The 14,960-nt window shown below is 36.7% G+C and overlaps 1 protein-coding gene across 7 annotated transcripts in view; it reads right to left on the reverse strand.

The window, feature by feature from the left end:
- Nucleotides 1–1,475: 1,475 nt before the first annotated feature.
- fam43b (family with sequence similarity 43 member B) overlaps nucleotides 1,476–14,960 on the reverse strand; it is a 28,835-nt gene continuing 15,350 nt past the window's right edge. For all 7 annotated transcript variants that reach the window (XM_058762753.1, XM_058762750.1, XM_058762752.1 and 4 more), the window contains 2 exons: nucleotides 13,919–14,058; nucleotides 1,476–3,707 (listed from right to left, as the gene is read on the reverse strand). In XM_058762753.1, coding sequence (XP_058618736.1) covers nucleotides 2,460–3,407 — 948 coding nt within the window. In that variant the 5' untranslated portion in view covers nucleotides 3,408–3,707; nucleotides 13,919–14,058 and the 3' untranslated portion in view covers nucleotides 1,476–2,459. The remainder of the gene's footprint in view (nucleotides 3,708–13,918; nucleotides 14,059–14,960) is intronic.

Here is a 14,960-nt window from a genome sequence, read left to right on the forward strand (position 1 = left end):
TTAATAGTTCTGTGAATACTGTGATACATTTGTTTTTCAGGTTTCTTTGATAAATACAAATTTATTTGATATAGCTTCTTTTTTTCTTTTTTTTTTTGAAGTAGAAATCATTTGTAACATTTTAAATGTCTTTACTGTCACTTTTGATCAATTTTATGCATCCTTATTGCATACCTTAAAGAATTAGGTTCACCAAAAAAGTCATTATTTGCTCACACTCATGTTGTTTAAAAACCATATGTGTTTTTTTCTGTGGAACACAGAGGAATTTTGAAGAATCTTTAACAAAGCTGTTTTCTTAAATCAACAGTTCATAGTGACCATGCTTATCAAGCACTAAAATCATCATAAAAGTAGCTTATATGATTTGTGTACTACATTTGAAGTCATATAATAACTCTTTTTGTGTTCCAAGAAAAAAATAACAGCATATTGGTTTGGATTCAAACACGAAAGACATTTCACAATATCAGGAAAACTAAATGACAGACTTTTTTAAGTAAATTAATCCTTGACAGGAGCCAAATCCAAAATGGTTGGTATTTGCAGTTCATTATGAAAAGGATATATATCAAAATAATGCTTGTGCAATGCATGCCTCACAATAATGTAAAATGTGGGTTCCTCCCATAATGCACCTTTCTGCTGCCATCTGGATGTAATTTTCTGACTGTATTTGTTGTTTCATGCATATGTCTCTCTCTCTCTGCCTCCTTAATGCCCGTTGACAAAAACACACATTTCAGTCAGAACATCTAAAAAATCTAAAAGATCAAAATCCCACAATATTTCAAGGACATATATAATTTAAAAATAATTTCAAAGTGCTGATGTTGTAAGCAAAATAATTACAGCACAAACAAACTACTATTCACCGAAAAACTGCAGATAATATGATCACTTAGAAAACTAATAAGCACAACTCACAAATTTAAATCATCCACATAACCCAAAAAGGGCACGGGACAAGTTAATCCATTGCCTAACCCTAAGTATAAGCAATAGCAATAGTGATGTCTGTCCTAGCAAGCACCATTTCAACTGCACTTCAGAAAGGAGATCTTGTTGTGGTGAATTTGACGCAGATCTTATGGAATTGCGTGCATTTATGTGCTTGTCCTTTTGTCCGTTGTAATCAGCTATGCGTTGAGAGGCTGTTGAAGGCTCTTCTTGCTGATTTCATGTCAAGCTGAAAGCTCTGTGCTGCCTGCCCAGGTGTTTTATGCTCACTTCCTGTACAATTCAATCGGCTGATTAATAGCCTCACTTTGACGGAAAAGCTAAATGCCCTTCAGACGAAATCACACAGCCCACTCACAGGCTGTCAATTGACATTTTTTTCCTTTTCTTTGAATCAAGTATTTTTTCAAGTATTTAAAAATCAGCAGTCTGCATTTTCAAAGGCACTCAATCCGATCAGATAAAACAAATGGAAAGCTGGGGCTCCAGAAATTCATAATTAATATAAGCAAACATTTTATTATACAACATTTGGCAATATTTCACACTGACAGTGTCCCATTGTGCAGAAAAAGATGAAAGTAGTACAAAAATCACCATTTTCCCCAATCAGTTTCCAGAAGATTAATACGATGAGCTGAAATTACAAAAACACATGCCAGAGTTGACAGATGGGAGCTACAACCTTCACGTGAACAGCATAAAAATGAGTTTTTATGACTACCACATTACACCAACATATATTCAGCATAAATTACAATTTGTATAAATACAAGATACATTGCTCCCATTTGGTCCCAGACACATCACAGTGTAAAACAGATACCTTTTATAAACATTTTAAAAGGCTCATCTCAAACGTCACAGGTGATGCCTCCACTTGTTATGCATTACTGATTAGCAGAGCTATGACGAATGGTAGCAGTAAACATGTCAAGTCAATGGCTCGATTCCTAAGTTATGGTTTAATTCATTAGTGCTGCTCCCAATGCCAATAAACCAGCTTTAATCGCATCCCATTGAAGCTGAGCCAGTTGAAAGAGGTCACCGGGGGACAGTTATGAACCATCTTGTCATACAAAAAGTCAAATTTTTAGGTTCCTACTCATAGTCCACCAGTCTAAAGCACTTGGCACGTACTCACAATATCATTCGGTGCCGTGAGTACAAGATGAATGCTTTATCGTCTTTGGGTGTGCGGTTTAAGCTTTGCTTGATGTTGGGGGTAGATAAAGGCTTTTCGGTGTAAGCTCTCGACCAACTCCAGATGATTGGTGTACCTGTGGTCTTCCTTATATTGTGCTTCTTCTGGCTCTTCCTCTCCATGCAGCTCATGTAACGCTTCCTTGTCGGCATCGTGTCTGCCAACGGTCCTTATCCCGAGTTTCAGAGGGCTGTTTCACGGTGCATCGATGGACGTACCAGACAGAGTGGATTGGCGGGAAAGGCGACAGGACAGAAGCTCAGTGGTGAGGACACTAAACTGTATCCATCTGACGTCACACCAGAGTGCTGATAGTCATCTGTGCTTCATCCCAGCTGGTAATCGAAACCTCATCCAGTCTATTTACGATCTTCCCCAGATCTTTCTCTGGAGGAGAAGAAGGACTGGGAATGCTGGCGTTTTTCGTGTTGGAGGATTCAGCATCCCTCGGTCCATCCTCATCCTCCTCCTCCTCTTCCTCAGTAATCGAGGACAGCCGCTTGGCGCTTCCAGGCTTTTCTGCAGGTGGCTGGTAGTGGCACTGGCCATTCAGGAGTCTCCGAAGAGGCATAAGAGGCACAATGTCCTCGCCCAAGAGCTGCTGCTGGCAATGGCGGAAATCAGATTGCCGCTTTAGTCGCTTGAACTCCGTGAATGCCGATGTTGAGTTTTGGTATAAACTGAGCGCTAACGCTCGGGCCTTTTCCGCCTTCGCCAACAGGACGGCGTGGCATCGTAGAACCACCGCTTTATTCTTCACCTGATGCCTGTAAATCCACGCAAAAATCTTTGGCCGGAAGGGGTCAGCGGTGCAGTATGTGATACGGTTGAGGGAATAGAGGTGGACGGGCTTCTTTTTGCCGCCTTTATCCACCCCCATGCGGATGCCGTGCGGCCCGATACTGAGCTTCATCTTGGCGCTCTGTTCGCCATAGTTGCTGCGAGTCCAAATCTTAGCCACCGCCTCCTGCGTGCAATCCTCACCTTTAGCCATGATGGTGACCGCACTGCCCAGGTAACGCACGTTGTAGGTGGGTTCCTCTTTGTTGAGCTCCACTTTCTGGCGTTTGCTGTGGAAAACGCTTCCCAACCAGTGAAACGGGCAGTCAGGAACGAGGTCTGGACAGGAGTGGAGCAAAGTCGAAAGCAGGGAATGATAAGTCAGTCCGGCTCCAAGACTTTTCGGCTTGCTTTTGGACTCATTCTCCACCAGCACAAACTTGCTCCTTTTCCAGGGCAGCATGATCCAGGCGGAGAGGAAAGGATTCAGCACTCTCACCCAACCAGCAATGAAGAGTGTTCTGGTGTGTGTGTGTTTTTCAGAGAAGCACAGCAAAGGAAACTGCTCTGGTACTCGCTGACGAGAGACTGAAAGCAGAAAGGCTCAGCTGCTCTGCTCGCTCCTCCTTCCTCTTTCTCCCCCTCCTGCATCACTGAGTGCTGATCAGCGCTGAGCTCGAAGCCTCGGCGGTCCTCATTTAACTCCTTCAAACCCCTCACTGTCTCACCTGACAGTTCGTTGTGCCGACTCTGACCACTGACCCTAAGGCAGAAGAAGAGGGTTCATCCTTGTGTCAGAGTGCCTTATGAGAATGCTTTGACCTGCTGGGAGTCATTTCTACCGTCGATGTACACCATCACACCGCCCAGTTCTAATTTATTTCATTCAGCCTCTGGAAAAACTCCAGGAAACGACTTTACGTAACGGCTGCAAATGAAAGAAGGTGCTAGAACAAGCACGTTAACGTGGTTATTAAATGTCTAGTGGAACAAGTGCGTAGGCTGCAGATCCTGAAACGACTGGAAAGACATTTGCTTCTTGACATTTGAACATGTTCACAATTGAAAGGATGAATCACTTTCTTATAAGCTATAATTTCACTCTATTTCGAGCCAAATAATAAGAACTTAAATACATCTTACTTTTCTGTTTCAGACTTTTTTTGTAACTATTCAAGTTATTTGAACAAAGATCAAGACTTTCAATAAGAGTTTCCTTAAATTAACAGTTCATCCAAAAATGAAAATTAGGGTACTCACCCTCATGTCTTCCCAAACCTATATGACTTTGTTCCCTCCATGAAGCACAAAAGCTTGAATTTTTAATATTGTGCAAATTATGCATGGTTTCTCACACAAAACTATCATATGGCTTCAGAAGACTTATGGCACACAAATCATATGGACCACTTTTACAGTGCTTTTGATTGCTTACTGATGCCTGAAAGCTCCAGTCCCTATTAATTTATAGTTTATTTACAATAATATATAGTTTATTATTAATTAATATATAGTTTTCTATATTAATTAATATATAAAATATGAATATATATTAATAGTTTAATATACAGTTTTCTTTATAGTTATGGAAAAAAAGCAACCAGCACATGCATTAATTTCTATTTTTGTGTCATCATAAGGGTTTGGAACAAGTAAATTATGGCATAACTGTTATTTTTGGGGGAAATAATCCTATAACAAACCATAATGTAGTAATGAATGTGCTTTACATAATGAAACATGTCAATAAATGTTCCTTTCCCACTGAAACCAGATTACAGCATCACTATTATTCAATTATATGTAAGACGGCTTGCAGCTGATGAGCCTTTTCCATGTTGCTCAGTCTCTTGAGTCTCAGGATCTCATTGGGTTGAAGTGTATTGGATGAGCCGTTCTGCCAGGGCAGGTCAGCAGTTATGCATTACATCGAGAAGCATTTCCATCAATCCGATAGACTGCGCAGAGGAGTGGAACTGCTCCTGTCACTCTGAGATTACTTCTCTGTTTGATGGATTGGTTCCTATTCCCAATCAGTCATTACAGAGTTGTCATTGCACGCCAGGGAATTTGTGTGTTGATTTTTGTGTTAGTCATTCACAGAACAAAAGGTGGAACATATAAAGAACATGTTGAAGTTGTTAACTGCTTAGCTGCTGACTATTTTTAAGTACTGAACTGTTCATGCTTCATCACACTATCTTAAATCCTGGGTTTATTTAAAGGTGCCATAGAATGGAAAACTGTATTTACCTTGGCATAGTTGAATAATAAGTTCTGTACATGGAAATGGCATACCGTGAGTCTTAAACACCATTGTTTCCTCCTTATGTAAATCTCGTGAATAAAAAAGAACACTGAAAAATAGGCAAATCCGAACATAACACCGACTGTGACTTAACAGTCGGGATCACTAATAGTTACGCCCCCAACATTTGCATATACCCGCCCATGTTCTAGGCCAGCCGAACCATCAGAAGTTCTGCAGGTATTGTGAAAAAACAAGCGAGGACAACAGTGAAAATGGCAGATCATGGAAATAAATGTTATGTTCCAGGCTGTGCAGGGGATGTGAAGTGCAGGGATGGGTTGGTGTCTGTATTCAGAAAGGCACGGAAAGCAAATAACGCGTTCAACTAAAATAACGCCAGCCACTAAAGGGACATGGTTAGCTCCTTGCTAGCGGTGGCCTGTTACACTGCAGTACATAAGATTTCACTTACCACATAAACAGAGTAAGGAGAGATGACTGAGGATGATGGCGAATGATTTACAGATCCTGAGCACCACTGACAAGCATCTGATCTTGTAAAATGTGTGGTAAGTAGTAGAGGTTGACCGATTCATCGGTTTTGCCGATGGATCGGCACCGATAGTTGATTGCCGCAACTATCGGTTATCGGCAAAAATCCATGCCAATAGTTTTCCGGTTTGTAACCATTGCTGGAGTGGCTGAGAAGGGTCCGCTGGCATTATACAGTACAAGAGCGGCCTCTAGAGGTGGAAATCACTGACAGCACAGTATTGTTTATTTTGACACATGACACTGCACGCTGCACAGAGCGGGAAACTCCAGACGCGCATTTAAATACAGCCGACAGAAAAGCCTGCCGTGGAACAGAGCGCCATTCACATAGTTTTCTATTAAATTACATTATACCAAATCATTGTGAATGTACATAATGACTTCACCCTAGGCTATAAATGATGTATTGTGCATTTTTCAGCAAAACGTTTGTCTTTCTGTGGCTCTAATAAAGTCTGTATGCTTCATATACAGAGCTGTAATACAGATCGCGCGTTCTCTTTCTGCGTGCTCTGTTTTTTTTTATGCCACATTGTTCATTCTTGAAGCAAACTTATGTCCGTTTGGGGATTAAATAAATTGTTTTAGACCGCCACTTGAATTGAACGCAAAGCGTCTGGTGTGTGTGTGTGTGTGATACCTCTGAGTTCTCCTAGACGCAGCGCTGCGCTTTTGCCCGGTGTGTGACTAACTTTATTTTTTTTTATTAGATAATTATCAAGTGTTAAAAAATAGAAGCATATAAAGTGTGTGAGTACACATACAATATCCATATGTATGTAATTTTAATGCTATGGCCTTGTGTAGATATTTAAAGATGGCCATCTTTAAGCATGATTGTTGAAATTAAATGGTAATACTTAACAATAAGAGTCCATTCGTAGCATTAATGAAAACTGTAGAAGTATTGTTCCTTGTTAGAGTGTTTTCATTTCAAAATTCACTATTAGTAACTAATAGGCTACATTTTTTACATTTTAAAGTTTCTTCTTTTAACATTAGCAAACTATGAAATAACTTTAATGTAGTAAATAATATTAATATTTTTATCCATTTACAATGTATGGTTCAGTACTGTTACTGCTTTTTTTAAAATAGTAAAGCACTAGCTTTCTTTCAGTATCCATTTAGAAAACTATCAGTTGATTAATCGGTATCGTCCAGTGTGGTCCAACCTAGCTATGGGTATCGGTAAAATCCACTATCGGTCGACCTCTAGTAAGTAGCCTACTGCCACTCCATAGTATAAACAGAGTTTGTGCGATCGCTAATCTCCAAAGCGAGAGTGAATGTAAAAAGCGATCGTGCATTTGAAAGCAGTTTCAGTGCCTCGCATATTAATAGCGGCTCCCTGATGCCCACACTTTATATACAGTACAATTACCCGACGATTTAATATTTTCCTCCCTGTGTTTCCTTCCTGCTGTGAGCTACTGAAATGAGCCGCACTGTGAAACAGCCAATCAGAGCAGAGCTCAACATTATTATTCATGACCCTTCCAAATAAGCCAATAACAGACCATTTCATTCTAGGGAGAAATCCTAGGGTTGTAAATGCACATGTAAAACCGTTTCTGGAGAATTTTTGCCCTTACCTAAGCCACATACCTTCTATGTAGATATCAGAGAACAATTTAAAATATTGTATCAATGCATTCTATGGCACCTTTAAGGCAATTTTTACCCTGTGTTAAAGGGATAGTTCACCCAAAAAACTTGACATCATTTACTCAACCTCATGTAATTCCAAATCTGTATGACTTACTTTCCTTTGTGGGATATAAAAGAAATAGAGAAATACAAGAAGTGTTTTATTGTTCTTAAATCAATGGTCTCCAATGTTGTTTGGTTCCAAATGTTCTTCAGAATATCTTTTGTGTTTTGTACACACAATTTTGGAATGACATGAGGGTGAGTAAATGATGACAATTTTAATTTTTGGGTGAACTGTCCCTTTAAGCAATGTTTCACGCTTGTTATATAAAAAAATGGGTTAGCGTTGTGTTTTACCCTGATCCATTTAAACCATGGTCTACCTTCAAATTGCAAATCTCACGAAACCTATAAAGAACATATCCAGGTCACATTATACTGCTATTACTGTAAATAAATAAATAAATACAATTATTAATTATTTGAAAAACAATAATAATTAAGAGTAAAACAAATTATTTCTTTATTTTTTATTTTATTGACTATTATTACTTTATTATCTTTATTTTATTTATTTGTTACCTTTGATTTTGTGGCGAAAGACAATCTTGACTGGTTTTGTGAGAGTCGCAAACTACACAGTGCTGGAATGTAACCATAAGTTAAGCAATAGACAAACAATCATAAACTGCCTCAATGCTAGCCTCATTAAATATTCATGTGCTTTGTGCAGCTACAGAAACTTTTAGGTGCTGTTGTTGGTTTAATTTTAAGATAAAAATATGTCTACCAATGGCAAACACTCCTCTGCATTTTCCATATTTTTCTGTAATATATTTCAGAAGAAGACACCCCAATTTACTTAAGAGCATTTACACAGATGGTTTAATAAATGTTATTAAACTCATAAATATGCCAATGGGATTTACATGCTGTTTAAGAGCATGTTTATAAGACAAGGTTTATTATAAACCACAGTGAAATTTTAATTTAAATAATGCCACAGCAGTCTCTGCAAACAAATGTACAGAAGACCTTGGGAAAATTAATTGAGACATCCTAAGATAACATTAACCTTGAGTTAAAAATGACACTTGGTAAACAATTCATTAAAGCCCGAGTCCTCACATGCCCTTGCCAGTTTCCTGTCCTCACATTGTTCCCTCAAAGGCTGACCCTGAAATCACACAGCTCCCTATGACAAACCCAGTGGCACAAGCTACAACCAACTTTTATGTCTATTTTTACCCTTTAAAGGGAGCTGTCGCTTATAACTCCAGAGAAGGCCTGAAGGCTAGGACACTTGTTTCAGTCCATTACGTGAGACGGCTTTTTTTGTGAGGAGTATAAAAAGCGAAAGCTATTGGTTTCCTAGAGTGGACAGTGATGTAGCCGTGTAAACGAGGGCTGCCTTTATGATTTTTTACAGAAAGCGAGAGTGGAATGAATCTCGCAGTGATGTTTGCTGTGCCTCGACCTAATGAGGACGATATAAAGCAGGGCCGTAATTTAAAGAACATGCCCATGACAACTTCAAAACTAACTCTGAGCGGACAGGGCCGGAGCCTGCCGTGTCTCCCTGGTCTTTACAAGGAATGATGCACATGGTTCACATTGACGTTTCTGCCTCAGGCGTTAGCACTGCGCAAGCACCGAACTGATGAATGAAATTGGGAAACATCTGCGAGAGGATCGACTCAAGGCCATGTTTTGATTAAATTCCATGTCAGTCACAATTTAGTCTATTCCCAAATCCTTTTCTGATCAGACTCTAAGAAAGGAAGAGCATTTGTGCAAGCTGTCACGGATCGCACATTCTGTCCAGTAACAGAAAATGGGACACCAGCTCCCCGATCCAAGTGAATGCATTATTAAAGCCTTCTGTGTGGCAGAATAGCACCTCATCTGCATAGAAAGAGGAGGGTGTGAGGGAATTAATTAACTGTGTGACTTTTACTGAAGAAAAAGGAAATCTGGAAGAAATGAAGACTTTGACTGTGATTTACAACAGTGGGCTGTAATTTAACATGCTTATGTAACTACAAGACTTTTGGACAGACAGACTTGTGTCTGGTCTGAAGCAAATGGACAGACATTTCAACTTTGAAAAGAGTAAAGATTATGTTCAGGGTCATATTTCACCTCAAAATTAAAAAAAAAATAATTATTCAATTATATTTAGATATTACACTTTGTATAAAGAAAAAACTTTTTAAGGACTATTTTGTGCATTGTGACATTATTTGGGTTCTTTTAATTGTTTTAATAAAAGAATACCGGTTACTGGTTCAAATCAGTCTGAAACACGGTCCCTGCATCATTTATATTATTAGCAGAGAAATTATTTCTTTCATATGTTGGGAAAAAAAGAACATTATCTGGAAATATTCCAAAATGAACTGGAATTGAATCAAAATCAGAATCAAACTGCGAGTGAATCAGAATCACATCATAAACACACACATATTATATATATATTCTGTTTGTTTACATGGACCACATGACCCATAAATTATTTACCAATAAATAAAAGTGTAATTAGATTTTCCCAGATGAACCATTGCAGGCTTCCTTTAAAGTACAGTAGGGTTAAACACAACTCAGTGTTTTATCTTGTTTAATTTCTTTAGAGAATTGGGACTGTTTGTGCTGTGCCTGACAATTAACAGCGCCCCTCTGGAGTGATACAGGCATCCATTTTACAGAGAAATGAGGAGGAACATTTGTCTCCTGTCCTCATTAGACTTCTTCATCTGAGCCAACGGAGGAAAATCGCACGCAGGCATTATTGCGCCGTCGCCCTCGTGATTGGAGCCGAGAGAAATGTGCTGAATGCACCACTGTTTTATTCTGTGGGCACTGAAACTCTAACTTCTTTTTCGGCTCTTCTGCAGGACGTCGTTTATCATGAGCCATTTCCTCACATGTCCTTTCCACACGGTGATACTGAACAGCTTCAGAGAGGAACAAAATACAGTTGCTCTTTATAAACCATTTTCTTCTGTTTCCTTGACTTAATAGTGCTTTCTAAGACGATCATCGCTATTGCTATTGCTCATAGTTACAGTTAGAGGTTTGTTCAAATCGTTAACCTTAAGTATTAAACTCATAACTCATCCAACAATGTTCATGGAGCACACATGAATGATTCCTCAAATTATTTCTAAACTATCACTCGCCTGGCATACATTAAAACCGATTGAAAGAATAAAATAACTTTAAAAAAGGCCTCAGTATAGGGATGCATCAATATTAGAATTCGGACCAATATTCTAATTAGTTTTCATGCAATGAAAATAAAAGAAATAAATAAAAAATAATTTTATATGCTATACGTGGAAAAAAAGGCCTTAGCTTAGAGATGCACCGATACCATTTTTCAGATCCGATCCGATACCAGCAATGTTTTTTTATAATCAATGTAGAATTTCTATACCTCAGTGTGTTGACCTGATCATCACTGTTTTGTGTGTTAAACACAATCTACTAAATATAGACAACTTCATTTTAAAGAAAAATCAATGAAAAAACATACAATCATAATCTATGACAAAAATACTATTATAAACTAGGGATAATTCAGCAGCAAAAGTTATTCTAGAAAAATCATGAGTGCACTATAATTTTATAAAATCTAAACATTTAGTGAAATAACATTATTTAGTGGGGAACAAATAAAAGTGAATAAGTGTAGGACTGAATCTGGTAAAATGTTAAAATACAAAATCTCATGAAAAATTAATTCATGAAAAACAAGTAAATAGCAACATGGAATCACAGCGCGCAGCATAGAAAAGTGCAAAGTACAAAGTGAAGAGATATTGATGCATAGTCTATTAAAGCTGTGCGATAGTTTATTGAGCCTTTTCTTTTAACAGTCTCTCTTGGAGAGAGTTTCATCATCTTGACTCGTAACCGAATGTGGAACACAGTTTGAATGCTGAATGGAGGAGTTTACATCAACTTCACTTAAATATTCATCTCTACCTCACATTAAACTATGTAACAGCTTCAGAACACTTGGAATATAGTGCACGAAAACTTTATGGTGCTTTATAAAGTTTGTGTGCCTTTCGTGGGGCTTAACAATAACACAGAACACTATACACACAATATCGGATTTGGATCGGTCTCGTCTGACCGATACCCGATCCGGCAGAAAATGACCGTATCGGAACCGATACCGAGTATCGGATCGGTGCATCCCTACCTTAGCTATAGGGATGCACCATCATTAAAATTTCAGCCAATATGATAATTAAATAAATAAATCAATAATTAATGGTAATGCTATGACTGATCACTAATTAATAAAAATAAAATAAAAATAAAATAATTTTAAATGCTGAAAAGCAATAAACCAACATTAATAAACTTCCAGTCAATATAATGCTTAAATAGATCATTTTCATGCTGTGACTGATAACTAATAACCAATAAATAAAAAATTAAATTAATAATTTTAATTAATGCTAAAAAGTAATAGGGATAAACCGATATTAAACTTCCAGCCAATATGATCAGCTCGATAATTAATTTTAATGCTATCACTGATAACTAATGAAAAGTAAAATTAATCATTTAAAAACATTAAAAGTGAATTTAAGCATCATAATAATGTTGGATAATGATAAACAATCTAAGAACATCAAAAATAAGCATGCACAAATAAATATCCAATAACGACTGATACTGAATGAAAAATAAAACAACCAATATATTGTACAGATCTACTTAGCAACACCCTAGCAACCCCTCAGAACATGCCCTGGCAACCATCCACAAGGCTCATGGCGGCACAAACAAACACTGACTCCTCATTTTGTTTCTGCAGAACACTAGACGGACGAGAGGTTTTGTTCTACAGCTCCCTACGGACAGCAGCCATCTAATCAAATCAGCTTCTGCTGTCCTTAATAAGCCAATACAGCGTCATGTACCGAAGGGTTTAGGCAGAACGGAGGGAAAAAGGGTCGATCTCATAGATGTGTGATTTATGGCGAACACAAGGTCTGTGGACTGCTCGCTGTAAAGAATGAGCTGGCCTGATAAGAGTGAACACTCTCTCCGGCAAAAGCTAGAGTCAGTGCCAAGAGACGAGCACTACCTGCAACTACACACACACATCCAGCATGAATATAAAGCAGCCGCAGAGGGCTGTATCATTTACCACTAAAGAGATGATTCACCTATTCTTTTCTCTTCTAGGTATTGTTGTTGCATTATGAAATGGATAAGAGCTGTTATGTAAGAGATATCATTATACATTTCTCGCTTATTACAAGGCTACTTTGTAAATAAATATGAAAAACAGTCTGTTATGACACAAAAACAACCTAGAAGAACAACATGAGCAACAATACCACATTATTACAAAATTAACGAGTATTATTGATCACACACACATATGTCTTTATAATTTTATTTTTATTTATTTTTACATTATTTTGTGTATATATTTAGATTTACAATTATATTTTCAGAATTATAACTATATATTCATGATTTACATTAAGCAATTTACATTTATATATTGAGACTTGTATTCTGATTCACTTACATTTATTCAGACTTATAACTATATACTGTTTTACATATATATATTCAGATTTGTATCTACATATTCAGACATACAACTATATATTCTGAATTACATTTATATATTGAGATTTTATTTTATTTTTTCCTTTTTGGTGCTTCATAGTGAGTGTGTGTGTGTGTGTGTGTGTGTGTGTGTGTGTATTTGTATGTATTTATATGTATGTATTTATGTTAGTGCTGTCAAATGCTTAATCGCATCCAAAATAAAAGTTTTTATTTACATAATACATGTGTGAGTACTGTTTATTTATTATGTATATATAAATACACACACATGCATGTATATATTTAAGAAAATATGTTACGTTTATATATTAAATATATTTATATATGATATAATTTATATGAACATAAATATATACATGTAAATGTTTTCAAAATATATACTGTATGTGTGTGTCTTTATATATACATAATAAATAAACAGCACACACACATATATTATGTAAACAAAAACTTTTGTTTATTTATTTTGGATGCAATTAATCGCGATGTACAGCACTAATTTATGTATTTGTTTTAAACTTGGTTGAATGGCCCAAAACCTCCTTAGTTTTTGATTTTATTCATTTATGCATGGTTTGCTGATGTGGTCTAATGGAGGGTTTCAGTATTTCTCCCTATTTCTACATCTTAATGCAGTGTTTCCCTGAATACAGCTATGTTTTGATGATGAATAATGCAGCATAATTTCTGCCCCTAACTTCCTCTCCAACAGCAGTACATTTGAAAATAAATGGGAAACAAACATTAAGCAGCGTTGCATATTATGACATGATGATGTCCAAATAGTTGGCCTGATTCAGCCTTTTTTGCATATTCATTATGTAAGGCTACGAATGCAAATGAGGCCGAAGTTTGTAGAGAGCAGAAATTAGCAATGCAGACCAGTACCAAGATGAATCATTATTCACCTGATGCCTTTGTCTGGTAATCTTTTGAGGTGGCTCTCCAATCATATCACGGGTCACGATAAATGGCAAAAATGTAAGTACAGATGATGGAGACTGCTCAGATCCTTCAGTTTCAGGGTGAAAATTCAAGATTGGTTTTCCTGTAAAGACAAAGAATGCATAAAAATTAGCAATGAGCTCTGCAATGATCTCTCATGTCTACTATTCGCTGTATTTTGACATTTAATTATATCTGATTTCTTAGAGACCCAGTCATGATGTCTCAGACATTACCATACTGATATTTTATATTATATTCTTGAGTGTGGGATTTTTAACTCCCACACTCACATTCTCTAAGCAACTAGACAGCACAAACAGCTATCTTGATAAATAACCATTTACTAGTGGAGCAGAGATTTTGTGCTATAGTCCAAGCCAGAATAATATTCTATATTTTATTTTGTTATTGATTGAAGCAGTATGAAATATATTGTTTGAAAATAAGTATTTTATGCTCACCAAGGGTGCATTTCTTTGGTTAAAAAAATACCGTAAAAATAATAATATTGTGAAATATTTTTACAATTTAAAAGAACTGTTTTCTATTTGATTATATTTTGAAATGTAGTTTATTCCTGTCACGCAAGGCTGAATTTTCAGCATCATTATTCCAGTCTTCAGTGTCACATGATCATTCAGAAATCATTCTAATATGCTGATTTGCTGCTTAGGAAACATTTCTAATTATTATCAATGTTGAAAACAGTTGTGCTGCTTAATATTTTTGTGGAAACCATGATTCAGGATTCTTTAGTGAACAGACTACCGGTTTCAAAAATGTATTTATTTATTTATTTATTGAAATAGAAATATTTTGTAACTTTGCTGTCACTTTTGATAATCCTTGCTGAATAAAATTATCCATTTCTTCCAAAAATAAAAAATAAAAAATTAAATCATACTGATCCCAAACTTTTGAAAAGAACAAACAAATCAGATTTAATTGCTTTTTGGTCACTTGAGGGTGTATCACTTTTCACAAACCCTTTTCAGTAAACAG

Source organism: Onychostoma macrolepis, chromosome 23, assembly GCF_012432095.1.
Source record: "Onychostoma macrolepis isolate SWU-2019 chromosome 23, ASM1243209v1, whole genome shotgun sequence".
NCBI classification, from domain to species: Eukaryota; Metazoa; Chordata; class Actinopteri; order Cypriniformes; family Cyprinidae; genus Onychostoma; species Onychostoma macrolepis.